This window comes from Pristis pectinata, chromosome 5 (genome assembly GCF_009764475.1).
Source record: "Pristis pectinata isolate sPriPec2 chromosome 5, sPriPec2.1.pri, whole genome shotgun sequence".
NCBI lineage: Eukaryota > Metazoa > Chordata > Chondrichthyes > Rhinopristiformes > Pristidae > Pristis > Pristis pectinata.
The window spans coordinates 101,737,183-101,752,214 of NC_067409.1; the positions used below are offsets into that span (position 1 = coordinate 101,737,183).

At 39.3% G+C, this 15,032-nt stretch overlaps 1 protein-coding gene across 1 annotated transcript in view; it reads right to left on the minus strand.

The window, feature by feature from the left end:
* The window catches only part of LOC127570891 (lysophosphatidylcholine acyltransferase 1-like), an 80,817-nt gene extending 66,633 nt beyond the window's left edge, over nucleotides 1–14,184 (minus strand). Inside the window, 2 exon segments of the mRNA XM_052016795.1 lie at nucleotides 1,905–2,047; nucleotides 13,976–14,184. Coding sequence (XP_051872755.1) covers nucleotides 1,905–2,047; nucleotides 13,976–14,086 — 254 coding nt within the window. The 5' untranslated portion in view covers nucleotides 14,087–14,184.
* Nucleotides 14,185–15,032: the final 848 nt, after the last annotated feature.

The following is a 15,032-nucleotide window of genomic DNA, read 5'->3' on the forward strand; positions in this document are numbered from 1 at the left end:
TTTGATTTTGGAAATAAACCACACCATTGCAAGGGGCAGTAGCAGTAGGGGATAAGGTGGTTATCCAAGAGGAGGGCAGGTTTAATTAAATAGCTGGTGTTTCTCTTTCCATTAATTTGTTTATATGTCGTAACTCAAAATAAAGATTGCAAGGAAATTCTAACTAAACTTTAAAATAAAGAAATCATATATAAATACAAAATACATTTTGAAAATGTGGCCAATCAGAAAATTTCAAAATTTGCACTGTTTGGAAATTTCATTGCTCTCAAATTGATTAAGAAAACCAGGATGATAGGATCAGGCTCAGTAGAAATTGGGGAATAGAGTTAACTAGAAATTCAAATTAGCAAGAAATTCTTATTTTCACCAATGCACAATCATTCACATCACCAAACCACATTTTCCTCCAGCACCTGCAGTCTCTCATATTTTCCTCATTTTGCAGATTCCCAAATGATGACAAGAAAAACTTTAGAATTTGGCATAGCAATGGAACAGATGCAAATTATAAGAGCTGGATGTTAATCACATAAACCTTTGCATAGTGACATGAGGTTCAGTTGTACTTTGCAATGAGCCACTAGACAATTTCAAAACCTGTTCCCAACTGAGCTATGCAATAAACCCTCCAACCCAATTCTCACGCATGCTGTTATTATGATCAGCATGCTGGGTTGGATCTTGCTGACTTGGCCCATCCTCCTGGAATTGTTGCCCTTGTTTCCCCATGCCCACATTTCCCAGGTCTGGGCCATCTTGTTAGCCTGAAACACCCGGGATTCCAGGAGCTGTGTGAATGGCAGCAGACCTGCTGAAAACTGAATGAAGTCCGTCCACCCTCTAAAAGCCATGATATCCAGTAAAGGTCTACTCCTAGCTTTGCCACCTGCAACAACTACGAGAATAATTTAATAGTTTTCTTTTAAATCACATTTATATTGAGACATTTGAAAGTTTACTTCAATATTAATAGTTATTAATTTTTAAGCCTGTATGAATTTTAATTGTTCACTGAAGCCATTTAAAAAACTATAAACATTAAATTAATTTTCAAAGAGGTACTTACTGAGCCCTTTTCTCCCCTAATCTGCAGCCCTAAAATGCCCACCGAAATAAATGGAGAATCCAGTGGTAGATCAAACTGAAAGGTCTGGTGATTGAAATTTGTAAGCCTAGGACTTCCGCATTTGACAGTGCATATCGAAGTCATGGGTTATTGCTGCTGAAGCAGATAAATGCTGCCAATTCCATTTGGAACTGTGGGCTCTGGCCAGCAAGATCTGGTCCAGTCACGAGGGACTGCAGATGCTGTAATCTGGAGCAAAAAAAACAAATTGCTGGAGGAACTTGGCAGATCGAGCGACATCTGTGGAGGTAAAGGGATATTTGATGTTTTGGGTCAAGAACCTGCATCAGGACTGGTGCAGGGTCTAAACCAAAAACGTTGACTATCCCTTTGCCTCCACAGATGCTGAGTGATCTGCTAAGTTCCTCCAGCAGGATCTAGTCCAGTGCTTGGAAGCACCTACAAGGAGAAGCCCACAAACCAGCCCCTGCATTGCTGACCTTGAGTATATAACCTTTATGTGTAACATATCCCAAAAGATATTACAAAATATTAAAAAGTGGCTCTTTAAATTAGGACATCACTTGTGACAGAAGTAAATGCACAAACATGAAATCAATAATTTTATAAATCAGTAGAGAACAAAAAAAAAGCAAATAGTAAATGCAAACAAACACAGTTTCATCAAAACAAGCACCTTCTAAAAATATTTACAACTTTAACACCAACTTTAATATTTTTATTCTTTAATTGAAGTGTGCCGCACAAATTTAATCTCCTTAATCTTTGGTCAATAGGTCTCAAATTGTACAAAAGAAAAATTCCATTTACTCACTTTTTCCACATATTCATTGGTTTGTCAGGTTCTTTTTCAATACGCCCCCATGCAGCGAGGAATGCAAATGGCCAAGCCAGCAACATCATGAAAGCAGCCAGCAGGAGACGAATTGGGAATAGAGTCACAGTCATAACAGCTATCTGCAGAATTTAAAATTCAAAATGTTGGAATCAGAGCCATTGTAACATCCAAAACAATGTCATTGTGCTTTCATTTGTATGTTAAATTATATTTTAAATCTAAAACCAATTGTAATTATTTTGTCTGAAAGCCTTGCAGGTGATATTATAGCAATAGAGACACTTGTAACCACAGATGAGCAAAAATGTCAATACTGCTTCAAAAACAGCCACTCTTTTTGATTTTGGTTGTTACATCTGAAATCTGATGAGTATTCATAAGGGAAAAAAGGTTGCATCACAGCATGCAGCTTAGTGGAGAGGATCTTGTATTTTTTGATAGAACATTCAAACAAAAGCATAAAAGAATCAGTGCTGAATCAAGTAGCTAGAAAAAATAAAGCAGAGGTTATTGCAGTACAGGGAGGCTTTACCCTTATCCTCAATAAAATGTGTTTAATCATACAGTAATGCACAAAGAGACATGTACAGTAAATTGTGCATCTCAAATAGTTCAAAGGACTTCACATGCAGAGAATTCCTTTAAAGATTCCTATTAGATAAGTAAAATCAAAAAACATGAAGAGCGATTCCAGTAGTTTTTGGAAGCAAAATACAGCAAATAGTGGAATGAAGTAAACAATGGGAAAATTTGATTATTGTTTCTTGTGGAGAATGCAAATATTAATGTTTCAGATAAAAACCTGCAGGCTCAAGCTGAAAGCGAGGGCTTCATCTTAAAAACATGCAGGCAGGACATTCTGCAAAACTGGTGTTGATTTCTTGTTTCCCACTGCTTTACTCTTCACAGGATGCTTCATTTTGTTTGATTGTTTTGAATTATTTTTCTTGATCTACATCTGAACCCAGATTTGACATATTGATTCATGTTTTAAAATGTTTTATTGAAACATTGTTCTTCCTATTTAACCATTTCCTTTAATTAACCTTAAGAATGTCATCATCAAACTCAATGTAAAATAGTTTTGTATTATAGTCTCTTCTCCAGAAGATCTTTTTATTAAGTTGCTAATTGCCTGTCTTGTTACACGAGACAAGATCTAAAAAATGTCTAGTCCTTGTTTGGTTCAATCCATGTCGTTCCAGGAAACGAAGTCAAACCATTCTCTGAACTAGTAACCTAGTCTACACTTGGCAACTTGATTTCTCAAATTTATGAAAACGAAAACCCCTCAAGATACTACAGGACCTTTGCTGCAACCTCATTATTTCTTGATTAATACTCTGCCCAATGGTGACGTAACTGTCAAGAGGCCTGTAAACTATTTCTCATCTGATTCTAATCCTCTGATCCTGGATCATTCCAGACTTCTGACCTTATGTCACATTTTAAATTTGGTTCCAAATCTTGGTCTTCTTGCAAGCTTGATTCTAATGATTATTAATTCAAATCCATTTGTCTCCACTTGTTCTTGTGCTGACATTGAATGGCTTTAATTTTTGACCTTTTACCATTCCAATGCCCCCCCAACCCCATTTTTCCCATGCTCTGGATGGTATTCAGATTCTTGAGTACCATTGGAGTCCAATTCATTAAATGGAGAATATTCCATCACGCTCTCACTTGTGACATGCCTTGCAGATGTTGACAAGACTACTGGAATTCAGGAGTTATTTTTTTTTGCTCAGCACCTACATGACCAATATTTTACTTACTCGGAAATAAAAATTAGTGTTCCATGCACTGGATAAGGCTGCCTTAATGTGCCGCAAATTCCAAATCAATACTCCTCTAGTACCAAAGAGAAAGGGTAGTACAAGATGTTACGTCATTAACAGACTGCGAAGTCCTGCTGCATGCAGCTGAAGGTCATGCCAAATTTGCTGGGAGTTTTCAAGTGGCTGGCCAAATTTAATGCATGGCATGAAGGGAAAAGATTTGCCCAAACTACTAAAATCATTACTTATTCAGTAAACCATTCATATCAAACTAACTCAATTTGCTGCAATAGGGTCCACTCCTGTGTTTTTGCTTTTTGCGCAGTTTTCTTTTCATTTATGCATACGGGCAATGGAAAAGACCTTCCTGCTCTAAAAATGGCTTAGCAGATCAGTGGTTTCTTTTCTTTAAGCTACAAATTTAAGCACTTCAAAAAGACAAAACTTTTCCCTTCTTGACAAAAGTCTGACTACTTATTAAAATCTGAAATGAAATGGTTCCTAAAATAGCTCTGAAGAAGGGAAAAGCAAAAATAAAATCCTAGGATATAGTCCCCTATATCTTGCCCATCTGGTTCCAGCCTGTAGTTATGCTTATCTCAGTTATTAACTGCCATCAATGCCTTCTTACAACTGCTTTAAGTTGTTACTCATCTCATTGTTTATACTTAACATTTTCAGAACTTCACAAATAGTGCATTAACCATTCCTGAATGTGGTGACCTCCAGATACCTAAAGCTGTGCACACAATCTTCTAATTTGTGATGGTTGTTTTAACCCTCTAGCTACTATAAGTCTTACAATAAATGTGTTGAGTTACTTGGCTACATTTCTAATGGGGGAAAAAAAAAATCACTGATCTGAAATCTTAGTTTTGTTTCTCTTTGATGCTGCCCGATTTGCTGACTTTTTCCAGCATTTTGTTTTAATTTCAACCTTCACAGTGCATGAAGCTACACTGTTAGCACACCTATAACAGAATCACCAAGATTAGTGTGAAGCAGGGCCTCAAAAGGCATGGGGAACAAACCAGTTAAAACCTACACTGACAACCAATAATGACGTCACCTTTCCACGAATGGTGAACATACTGAGCCATTAATGACAAGCAACAGTGTAGTGACTGCATTTATAATTAGCTGCACAGTTATATTACTGCCGGATTGTGGCTGTATATTTTGATGCGAAGTTGTTCAAACATATTCAGTCTCTTCTTTATCATTCATTTCTTCATCCATCTCCAGCCAGGTGCCCTTCCACCTCCACACCACCACCTCAATCTACTGCTTTCACATCCTTCCACTCAACTCAAATATCTAGCCCCCTCATTACCATTCATTAGCAGAAGGACCCCCACTCCCAAACAAACCCACAGCCTAACTATCCTCCATCACAACCATTATGGCAGCATCATCAGCTATGGCATTCATTCCACGCTGCTCTTTAAGAGTTTGTGATTCCTTCCTGCCCAACTTGCTCACATTGTCCACATTATCTCACGTGAAGTGATTATTGTCTACTAACTTTCCAAAGGCAGAGAACTTCTCCCTTAATATTTCCAAGTGATTGCAATCTATAATTAAACATACATTGCTTCTGATTTTTCTTCTTCTATCAAGCATGTGCTGGCTCTTTAAAGGAACAAATTAGTCCTCTGCTTTTGTTTCTCTTTCAAAGCTGTGCACGCTTTCCTCTACTAAAGTGTATATCTATTTCAGTTTTGAAAGTCATTTTTGTGTCTCCTTCTACCATAGTTTTCTGCATTATCTTAGTCACAATGGCGACTAATCCTACCAGTGGAAACAGTTGAACTTCAACTATGAACACCCTTAAATCTCCCTTTAAACTGCTCAAAATAGAACTCCACTATTATTTTAGACTCTCCATATAATTAGTTATGGTAAATCTCTTCTATGCCTTCTCCAAGATTAATACATTTTTAGGAAGAAAGTTTGATTCAGAATTGGACAACACTTGACCCAAGACCCAAGATATGATTTATAAAGATTTAGCTGAACTATCTTGTTTTCATGATACTAAGTTCCATTATAAATCCTGGGATCTTATACATTTTAAACAAACAAAATATAGCAAATGCTGGAATTCTATCAATAACAGAAAATGCAGGCACTGCAGGTCAGACATGTTTTGGTATAATTTTTTTTTGAACCAACTATTAAAATCAAAGTTTTTCCTCTGAAGACCAGCTGAAATATTGTTTTGTGTGGTAATTGATTTGTCACTACTTTGTTTAAAACATTGGTGAATGTGCATTCAGGAAAGGCTAGCTTCAATGATGTAATCAGACAACTACAAGAAAAAAATCCCAACTTCACGACGTAGACATCTACTGTGTCCTTGCTGACCTGTCAGAAGCATTTGGCACTCAGTGTAGAAGGTCCTTGGAAAATTTGCTACTTTTAGCAAATGACAGAGGGAGAGACTGAAGATGTAGAAATTCCATCTCCTTCTCATTATATCTGGTGTCCAAGATGATGGATTCTTGTACCATCACTCCTTTACTTCACAATTTCCTGGTGATTTTTGATAAATCTTAAAATTACTCATGACCAGATTTAGGGCTGATGAACAACCCTAAAAGATTACTTTAAAACAAAGGTGCTGGAAGAGTTTATGTGAATTCCTGCTTGTTAATGACCTCACTCTTGTAGCAAATTCCAGGATGATAAGTAAACAACATTGAACCAGCCTGCCTGAAAATTAGCATGGCTATCAGCATTCAAAACATGCCCACATTTGTCCAAACAGCTCCACATACAGATTATACTCCATTCTTCACTATCTGCAAATATGCAAACAGATCCACCATTATCTGGAGTGCATCATCAATACAGAGGCATCCAAAACCAGCTCAGTTTTCAGAAAATTCCATGAGTGCTCTGCAGACAAGGACTACACATCAAGCTCAAAGGTAAAGGCAGCCATCATTATTCATCATTACTAAGACTCTGCTCAATGCCCATGAAAAGCATAGAACACATGCAAACAAAATTTTCACACAAGCTATCTAAAACAGCTAAGGTAGAACATATCCCTTGCAAAGTCCTTGAAGTTAACAAACCAAACATGGCAATGCTTTCAAGATCTCAGCTTTATGATTGTAGTCACGTGGTACAAAGCTGCAATAAATGAATCCTAAAGATCTTTTATTACAAATTTACAATCTGATTCAAAAGATTTTCGTTGTTTAAAAATTAGTCTGATAACCGTGCAACATGCTAAGATGAGAACAACTCGCAAGATTTAAAAACATGAAATGAAACCATTTACAAAGATTTTTATTTTCCTAATAGGCCCATCATGTTGCTAAACTCAGTTGACAAAGTCCTGCATGATAGGCTGATTGAGAATATTAAGGCACATGGGATTCAAGGTGAAATGCCTAATTAAATCCAAAATTGGCTTGGTGATAGGAGGCAGAGGGTGATGATAGAAAAATGCTTTTCTGACTGAAAGTCTGTGACCAGTGGTATACTGCAGGAATTGGTACTGGTATACTCGTTGTTTGTGATATATATTAATGGCTTAGATGTGAATGTAGGTGGTATGATTAATAAATTTGCAGATAACATAAAATATGGTGTTGTGGATAACAAGGAAGGTTGTCCAACACTACAGCACGATATAGACCAGGTGGAAAGTCGGATGGAGCTGTGGTATATGGAATTTAAAGCCAATAAGTGCAAGGTGTTACATTTTGGGAAGTCTATAGGGGCAGGACATTTAGTGCCCTATCATTTACTCAGGAATGATGATGAACAGAGAGGCTCAATTCCCCGCAAGTGGCAACACAGGAAGATAGGGTATTGAAGGTATATGACACACTGGCCTTTATAGGACATTATCAGAATCAGGTTTATTATTACTGACATATGTCGTGAAACTTGTTGTTTTGCAGCAGCAGTACAGTGCAAGACAAAGACATAAAAATTACTATAAGTTATATAAAAAAATAAATAAATAGTGCAAAAGAGGAGTAACAAGGTAGCGTTCATAGGTTCATGGACCGTTCAGAAATCTGACTGCAGAGGGGAAGAAGCTGTTCTTGAAACATTGAGTGTGGGTCTTCAGGTTCCTGTACCTCCTCCCTAATGGTAGTAATGTGAAGAGGGCATGTCCCAGGTGGTGTGGGTTCTTAATGATGGATACTGCAATTTTATAAAACACTGATTGCACCGCACTTGAAGTATTGTGTGCAGTTCTGGTAGACACACTACAGGAAGGATGCAGTGGAAATGGAGAGAGTGCAGAGGAGATTCATCAGGAGGTTTCCTGGCTTGAAGAAGGCTTTAGTTATGGGGAGAGATTGGAAAGGCTGGGCTTGTTTTCCCCAGAGCGAAGGAGGTTGTGAGGTGACCTGAGAGGTATGTAAAATTACAAGAGGCACATGTTTAAAATGAGAAGAGTTTTAATGGGGATTTGAGATGAAAGTTTTTAATACACAAAGTGGCTGAGACCTAGAACTTGTTGCCAGAAGTGGTGGAATCAGATATAATCACTATGTTTAAGGGACATTTAGACATGCACTTAAATAGACAAGGAACAGGATACAAACCTAACGTAGACAAATGGGATTAATGTAGGTGGGCAAAAAGGTCAGCTTGGATGTGGTGGGATGAAATGGCTGTTTCTGTGCTGTACATTCTATGTCTTTATTAAACAGCAGATGAGGACAATCAATAACCTGGCAGGTCCAAGACAACTCTGGATGTTCATTGCTTCCAAATATTAGTCACCATCAAAGCATACATTTATGAAAACGTGGAGGCAAGTGGGCCTTCTCATCTAATGAAAGTGTGAACAGAAAAAGTTTTAACTAACAGACTTCTGTTATAAAGACACATTAGATCTGTGTTATGTCATCCTTATCTGGCAAGTTGACTCACTACACGTCTAATACACTGCAGCAAGGCAGAGTACTCAGTATATTCGAATAAAGCCTTTTATTTTGGAAAACAAATAACAAGATCAGAATAACGTCCATTCAGTCTGAATATTTTCTTCCCTGTGAAATAAATCACAATGAGCCAATAATGAAACTTTTTACAACACTAGAACTTCCATTATCCAATAATTTTGAGTAATATAAACTAACAGCCTGGTCAAAACTACATAGTGTACAAGTACTGCTTCCAAAGGGGATTTCCAGTAGTGTACACTGCACAATCATAGAAGCTGAGATCCTTATAAGATACTAATTTCTCTGTGCCCTACATACACAAAGTTGTGTTTCACTTCATAAACAACAAATTTAAAAATGTCTGTGAAGGTCAAACCTAGCTTGGCTGGAACAGACTCAACCATTAAATGATACCAAAACACAGATTCTGTAAACAATGCAATGATAAGTAGTAATCTCAATTTTCCGAGAAGTGTGTTCTTCAGTATTCCAGAAAAGAGCTCACTAGAGCATTAGACAGTTTGGTCAAGGTGTCTTTCAGAATAAACTGACAAGACACATGGCAAATCTCGAGTTACTAATCTTTCACAATGGAAATAACAGATTCTTGGGAATCAGGCACTTCTAATTGCAGAGATCAATTTGCTAGTGAGATGCGAATGGGACAAGTCAGGGATAACAGTGATCTTGGACCTTGTTTCATATTCTTGGAATCAGATAGGAGTTCTCATTCTTCCCTGCATTGAGAAATTGTTTAGAAAAATTAAAAAGTTTACAAATGCAAATCATTTCATTTAAAAATACCACCCTCAATAATTAAAGATTCTGACAAATAGCATGTTATTTCTATATCACAACTTCCAAAATTTCACATTTTGAATAGAAGATTCAGCTATAAAATAACATCAATTTAAGTGATGCCCTTTAGGTAAATTAACCCAAGGAAAATGAGTTAATTTCTGCAAGTTTAAAGAATGTAGCATTCCTAAAGTGAAATGCCCAAGTCTTGAGAAATAAAACTAGACTAGAATTTCTACAATGTATCCATTACTTGCATCTGAACTAATTGTGGAAAAACCACAAATACATCTATATTCCAATGATTTGCACTTGAGATAATCTTGGAGTGTGGAGTTCAAAATGACATAACCCAGCAATGCCATTTACAGTCAGCCTCACACAAACATGTGCCTCTACCACAACTCTGACCTCAGATATCTACATCAACCACAATGGATCATGCTGAACCAGCTTCACATCTTCTGGCTGCCACCCCTGCACCTAGTCCCATGACTGCACGGCTCCCAATGACTGAGGCCCAGCCACTGCAGCCATTCTGCAAAACAAAGTGGTTCGCAAGTGGAAACTAAGCCTCGGGTTGCACCAAGTATGGACCTGCTGATGAGCCTGTTTGGTGGTTCCCTGACAGCTCATCCCCCTCAGGTGGCCTTTTCATTGTTTTCCAATGTTTGAGAAATATTTAAAATCCAATATATTTAGTTAAGAGCAAAACCAAATGAATGATGTAAACTAAAACATTAGAACAGTACAGTAAAGGAACAGGCCTTCAGGCCATGATGAATATTAGTTTAGCTTAATTTCAACTAAAGTGCAAAGAAAACCCACTTAACCTTTCAATGGTCAGTGATTTCAGTCAAATGCATGGAGTCGTACTAGAGATGCCAGCTGTGGCTAGCACAAGGCTGAGGGGCCACATTAAAAAGTGCTTCCAGTGCATCACTTTAGATTGCACAACACCCTTCGACACAATGGCGAGCTCAGAGACAGAGCAATTGGTCAGGTGCACAATTATCATTCTTCAACATGCAGATGAGGTGGTCTAATATGGTCATGCATTGTACCACATTTAGTTCTCTACAGACCCACTAGCTGTCAGCATGATCCAACCTATTATTCAGACTGGGTAGGAAATACAGAAGTCATACTTAAATAGTAAATGACTAAATTTTTAGTTCTTTTCTTAATGCCAGTCCATTACCATTGTCTTTATACCAAAGGTGAAAGGACAATACTATAAATTATATTGTTAAATAAAGGCAATGCACTGTTTTGTATTAAAATGGATCAAAAAAGTGTGAAAACATAAACACAGGCATAATCTGTGGAATATTGCATTAAACACAAATGCAAATCACAACCTTGTTATGTTTCAATGCATCTATTCTAAAGAGCTTATAAATTTCTCCACTGCTAATATTTAGTTGTGGATAAATGCAGAGTTTTCAGTATTTTAACCAGAAGCTCATTCCCATGATAACCACCTAAAGGACGATTGGAAATCTAAATTGCTCCTGCATTAACTTAAAACTGTAATTCTTTTATGCATTCTCAATTTAATCTCAACTAGCTTTCCACATTCACACCATCCATGCATTAACTTTAACAATTTTCAAACACCTTTGTGATTCTTTGCAGCTTAGTGTATTCCTAATGCTCTGGTGACCGTAACTCAACAGTATTCCAGAAAAGAGCTCCTCAGAGCATTAGATAGTTTGGTCAAGACATCTTCCAGAATAAACTGACAAGACACATGGCAAATCTCGAGTTACTAATCTTTCACAATGGAAATAACAGATTCTTGGGAATCAGGCATTTCTAATTGCAGAGATCAACTTGCTAGTGAGATGCGAATGGGACAAGTCATGGATAACAGTGATCTTGGACCTTGTTTCATATTCTTGGAATCAGATAGGAGTTCTCATTCTTCCCTGTATTGAGAAATTTGAAATGTCTCTGAACAAACCACTGACCACAAGGGTACATAACAAATGGAATGGAAAAACTTGATGCAATGTTCAAGTCCACTGTTAAAAGCACTGTTATGCATGAAAAGGAAGTTTCCTCTGGCAGGAAAAAAAATTGCCTTTAATTCATCAATGACTGGCAAACTCACCAGCAAAAAAAGGTGGCCTGTGCAGCATCTGTCGCCCTTCAAGCCAGAATTAAGTCACATTTGTTGACACAGCATAAAGTTAACATTGCTTTGTATCTGGCCAATAGTTTGATTCAGTTGTAGTATCCCTAACATGAAAATTTATTGTTTCTCTGTATCAAGAGAATTTCCCTACTTTCCCAATAAATTTTACTCCTCTCAAAACACCAGAAGCATGATTGAAAGTAATAGATTACAAACAGTCCTATGGCTGTCTCTGTAGGAAATTAACTTGTGTTTAATGACCAGCTATGATGCACAGCATTTTACAATAATATAAATTCTCTTTTTGGATGAGAAAGCTTCCTAGCACATCTGCACCAATTTCCCTTCACTGGCAGAGTAAGTAGATGGAGCATTATATTCTATATAACAAAACCGGCTGGTCTTGGGCAATAGAAGTAGGAAATAATGAACATGAATGAAGAACAGGTTTCAATTTTAGTAATGTTTCCTACTGAGATCAATACTTCAGGGATCATGTATACAAACAGATGTCATGCAAAGAAAATGATGTAGCTATTTGCTTGTCATACAATGCAGAATATTTCAGGCACACACTCCACATCACTCTTTCCTTCCCTCCATTATATAACATGGTGTATACGATGCAAGAATTAGTGATCCAAATCCAATCTAAACATAGCAATGTCAACGTCTCTCAGCTCAACTTTTTCTACAAAGGCTCTAATCATACTCATCTCACTCCAAGTGTATGGGCCACATTGGTGTTGGGCATGTGGACAGACTCCCAAAACATGTTCACAGTTCAACATGCAAGCAATTCCTGACAGAAAATGCTTCAAGAGCATCTTCAAAAACTCCTCAAAGAAATGGATCATCCTCACTGACTCATGGCTTAAAATCACAAACTCACACAAAGCAAATGAGAAGCCACTTGTGGCCTCTCCGACTGGACCACACAAAGGTTGAACACAAACTGTCCCATTTATGGCAAAATCTGCAGATCCCTCGTAGACCTCACTAGCCACCTCAGAACCACAGCAGAAGTCATCCTCTACCTTGAGAGGCTGCTTAAGAATCAGCAAGTTGCCAACATCTGCAGTAACAGAAAATACCAGAAAATCATTGGCCTGGAACATTAACTTTTTCCTCTCTCCGCAAATGTTGCCTCACTACGGTATCACCAAAATTTTTAATTGCAGATTTCCATTATTTGCAGTATTTACCCCCTGAATGTCTACTAAATTTGTCCTGAAGCACCAGGTTCAGCTCCCTACAGTTTATAAAACCAGCACACACTTAGTGCAATCAGCAGGTACACAATTGGAATCAAGTGGCATTCAATGAGAATATCAAAATTTGCACCTATTGATCATACACAAACACCTTAACTGATTGTTTGATTAATGATGTTGTCTTTTACCAGGTCAGCTTTCTGGAAGATAAGCTAATAAGTGCAGCTACGAAACTCAATCTACAGGTATCTTATTGCTTTTATTCTGCAAATACCAATATTACAAACAATTTAGCCGAGTACCTACATCAAAAGGCACAAAGTTTGCTCTCGACTGATAAGACGGAAATTGGTGCTCTATGCACGTTAAATTGCAAATACGGAACAATTAAAAATGTAGTGTTTTCAAACTCAGCGTTGTACATTGGGCAAATGGCGTCGCTGTGATGTAGTATTATAGGCAAGACGAAACTAAACACTGTTTTCCCAGGAGGTACAACATTCCCTGCTAATAGCTTCCTTAAGGAAACGAGCAATAACCCCGAAGCAACACAAGAAACGTAATGGATGTACAACAAATGCAAATCCATGCTATTTACATTGCAATAATAGCACCGCTAATCCCGTTTTGTTATTACCCTAGTTTTGCGCAGACACAATGAAACTGGAATTAGAAAGACGCCAGAAACATTAAAATTCAGTTGAAGTATCTGAATAAACTACAGCTGCCTGCATTTAAACCGGAGCATCAGCTGGCGAGGTTGAATTAATGCCGGAAATTCCAGTCAGTGCTGATCGGGGCCTGAACAGCCCGCAGGCTCGGGGGGGGGGGGGGGGGGGGGGGGGGGGAAAGAGAGCGAGAGAGCTGTATGAATTAACGGAAGAAACATCCTGGTAGCTCTGGGAGGGGAAATAAGAAATATTGAGGGGTAGAAGAAATATTGAGGGGAGGGGGAAGGGGAAGCAGAAGTAGGGTAGATGGTGGAGGGGAGACCAGGGTAGGTGCAGAGGGGTGGGAGTGGTGAAGGGAAGAGAAGTTGCTGTTATCCGGGGTGGGGGTGAAGCAGCGGGAAAGGCCCGGGATGGAGGATTGGCGGGGGGAGAAGGGGGGGTAGGTGGGGTTGGCGGGGGATGGGTTAGCGGGTGGGGGGTGGGTTGGAGGGGTTCTGGCTCCGGTTGACCTCATCTCTCCTCACCTTCGCCTTCTGCGGCGCCGACAGGCGGAGATCGTGCACAAAGGGGTTCCTGACCGGGGGCAGCCGGGTGCACCCCTCCCCGTCACCGCCTTCCGTCCTCGGCATCCTCATTGTCGCACGGAAAGCCGCGGCTCTTGCGACGGTTGCAGGAGAGCTCGATGCGGGAGCCCCTCCCTCTCTCTCTCTCTTTCAGGCCCCGTTCGCGTCGCAGCCGCTAGCTCTGGCAACGCCTCCCGACTCCGCGTGCACGCGCGCCTACACGTCTGACCGGGGCGCGCGCCGACTTGCCGCCCCGTCTGAGATGGAGACGGCGCGCCGGTGCAAACCCCCTCAGTGAGGGCGCAGCCCATCAGAGGAAGGCCGTACTTGTCGTGCGTTAATCCTCCGCCGTCCCATTCACTTCATTACAGAGCAAAATACCGTCTGAATTCATAGGAGCATTCGAATTAGAAGCGGGAGGAGGCCACTCGGCCCCTTGAGTCTGTTCCGGCACGTAATAGGATCACGGCCAATCTGATTGCAAACACAACTCCGCCTTCTCCTCAACCCGCAGTAACGTTTCATTTTTTGATTATTAGAATCCATCTACCTCTGCCTCAAAATACTAGAAGACTCTGCTTCTCCCACCTATTGAGGAAGAGGGTTCCAAAGATGCTCTTAAGAGGTAAAATAAATCACTTCATCTTATATGGACAGCCCTTTGTTTTTGAACAGTGAGCCCTGGTTCTAGGTCCTCACACAAAGGAATATATCTTCTCTGCGTCCATCCTGTAAAGACCCCTTAGGATCTTGGACAACACACAAAATGCCGGAGGAACTCAGTGGGTCAGGTAGCACCTATGGAGAGAAATGGATAGTCGACTCTTTAGGGTGGAGACTCTTCATCAGGACTGAAGATTTCCAGCATCTGCAGTCTTTCTTGTGTTCCATGTAGGATCTTATATACTTCAATGAAGTCCCTCCTCATTCTCCTGAACTCCGGTTGATACTAGTCCAGCTTATCCAACCTTATCTCAGAAGGCATCCACTGGTTCCAGCAATTCATCTAGTAAACCTC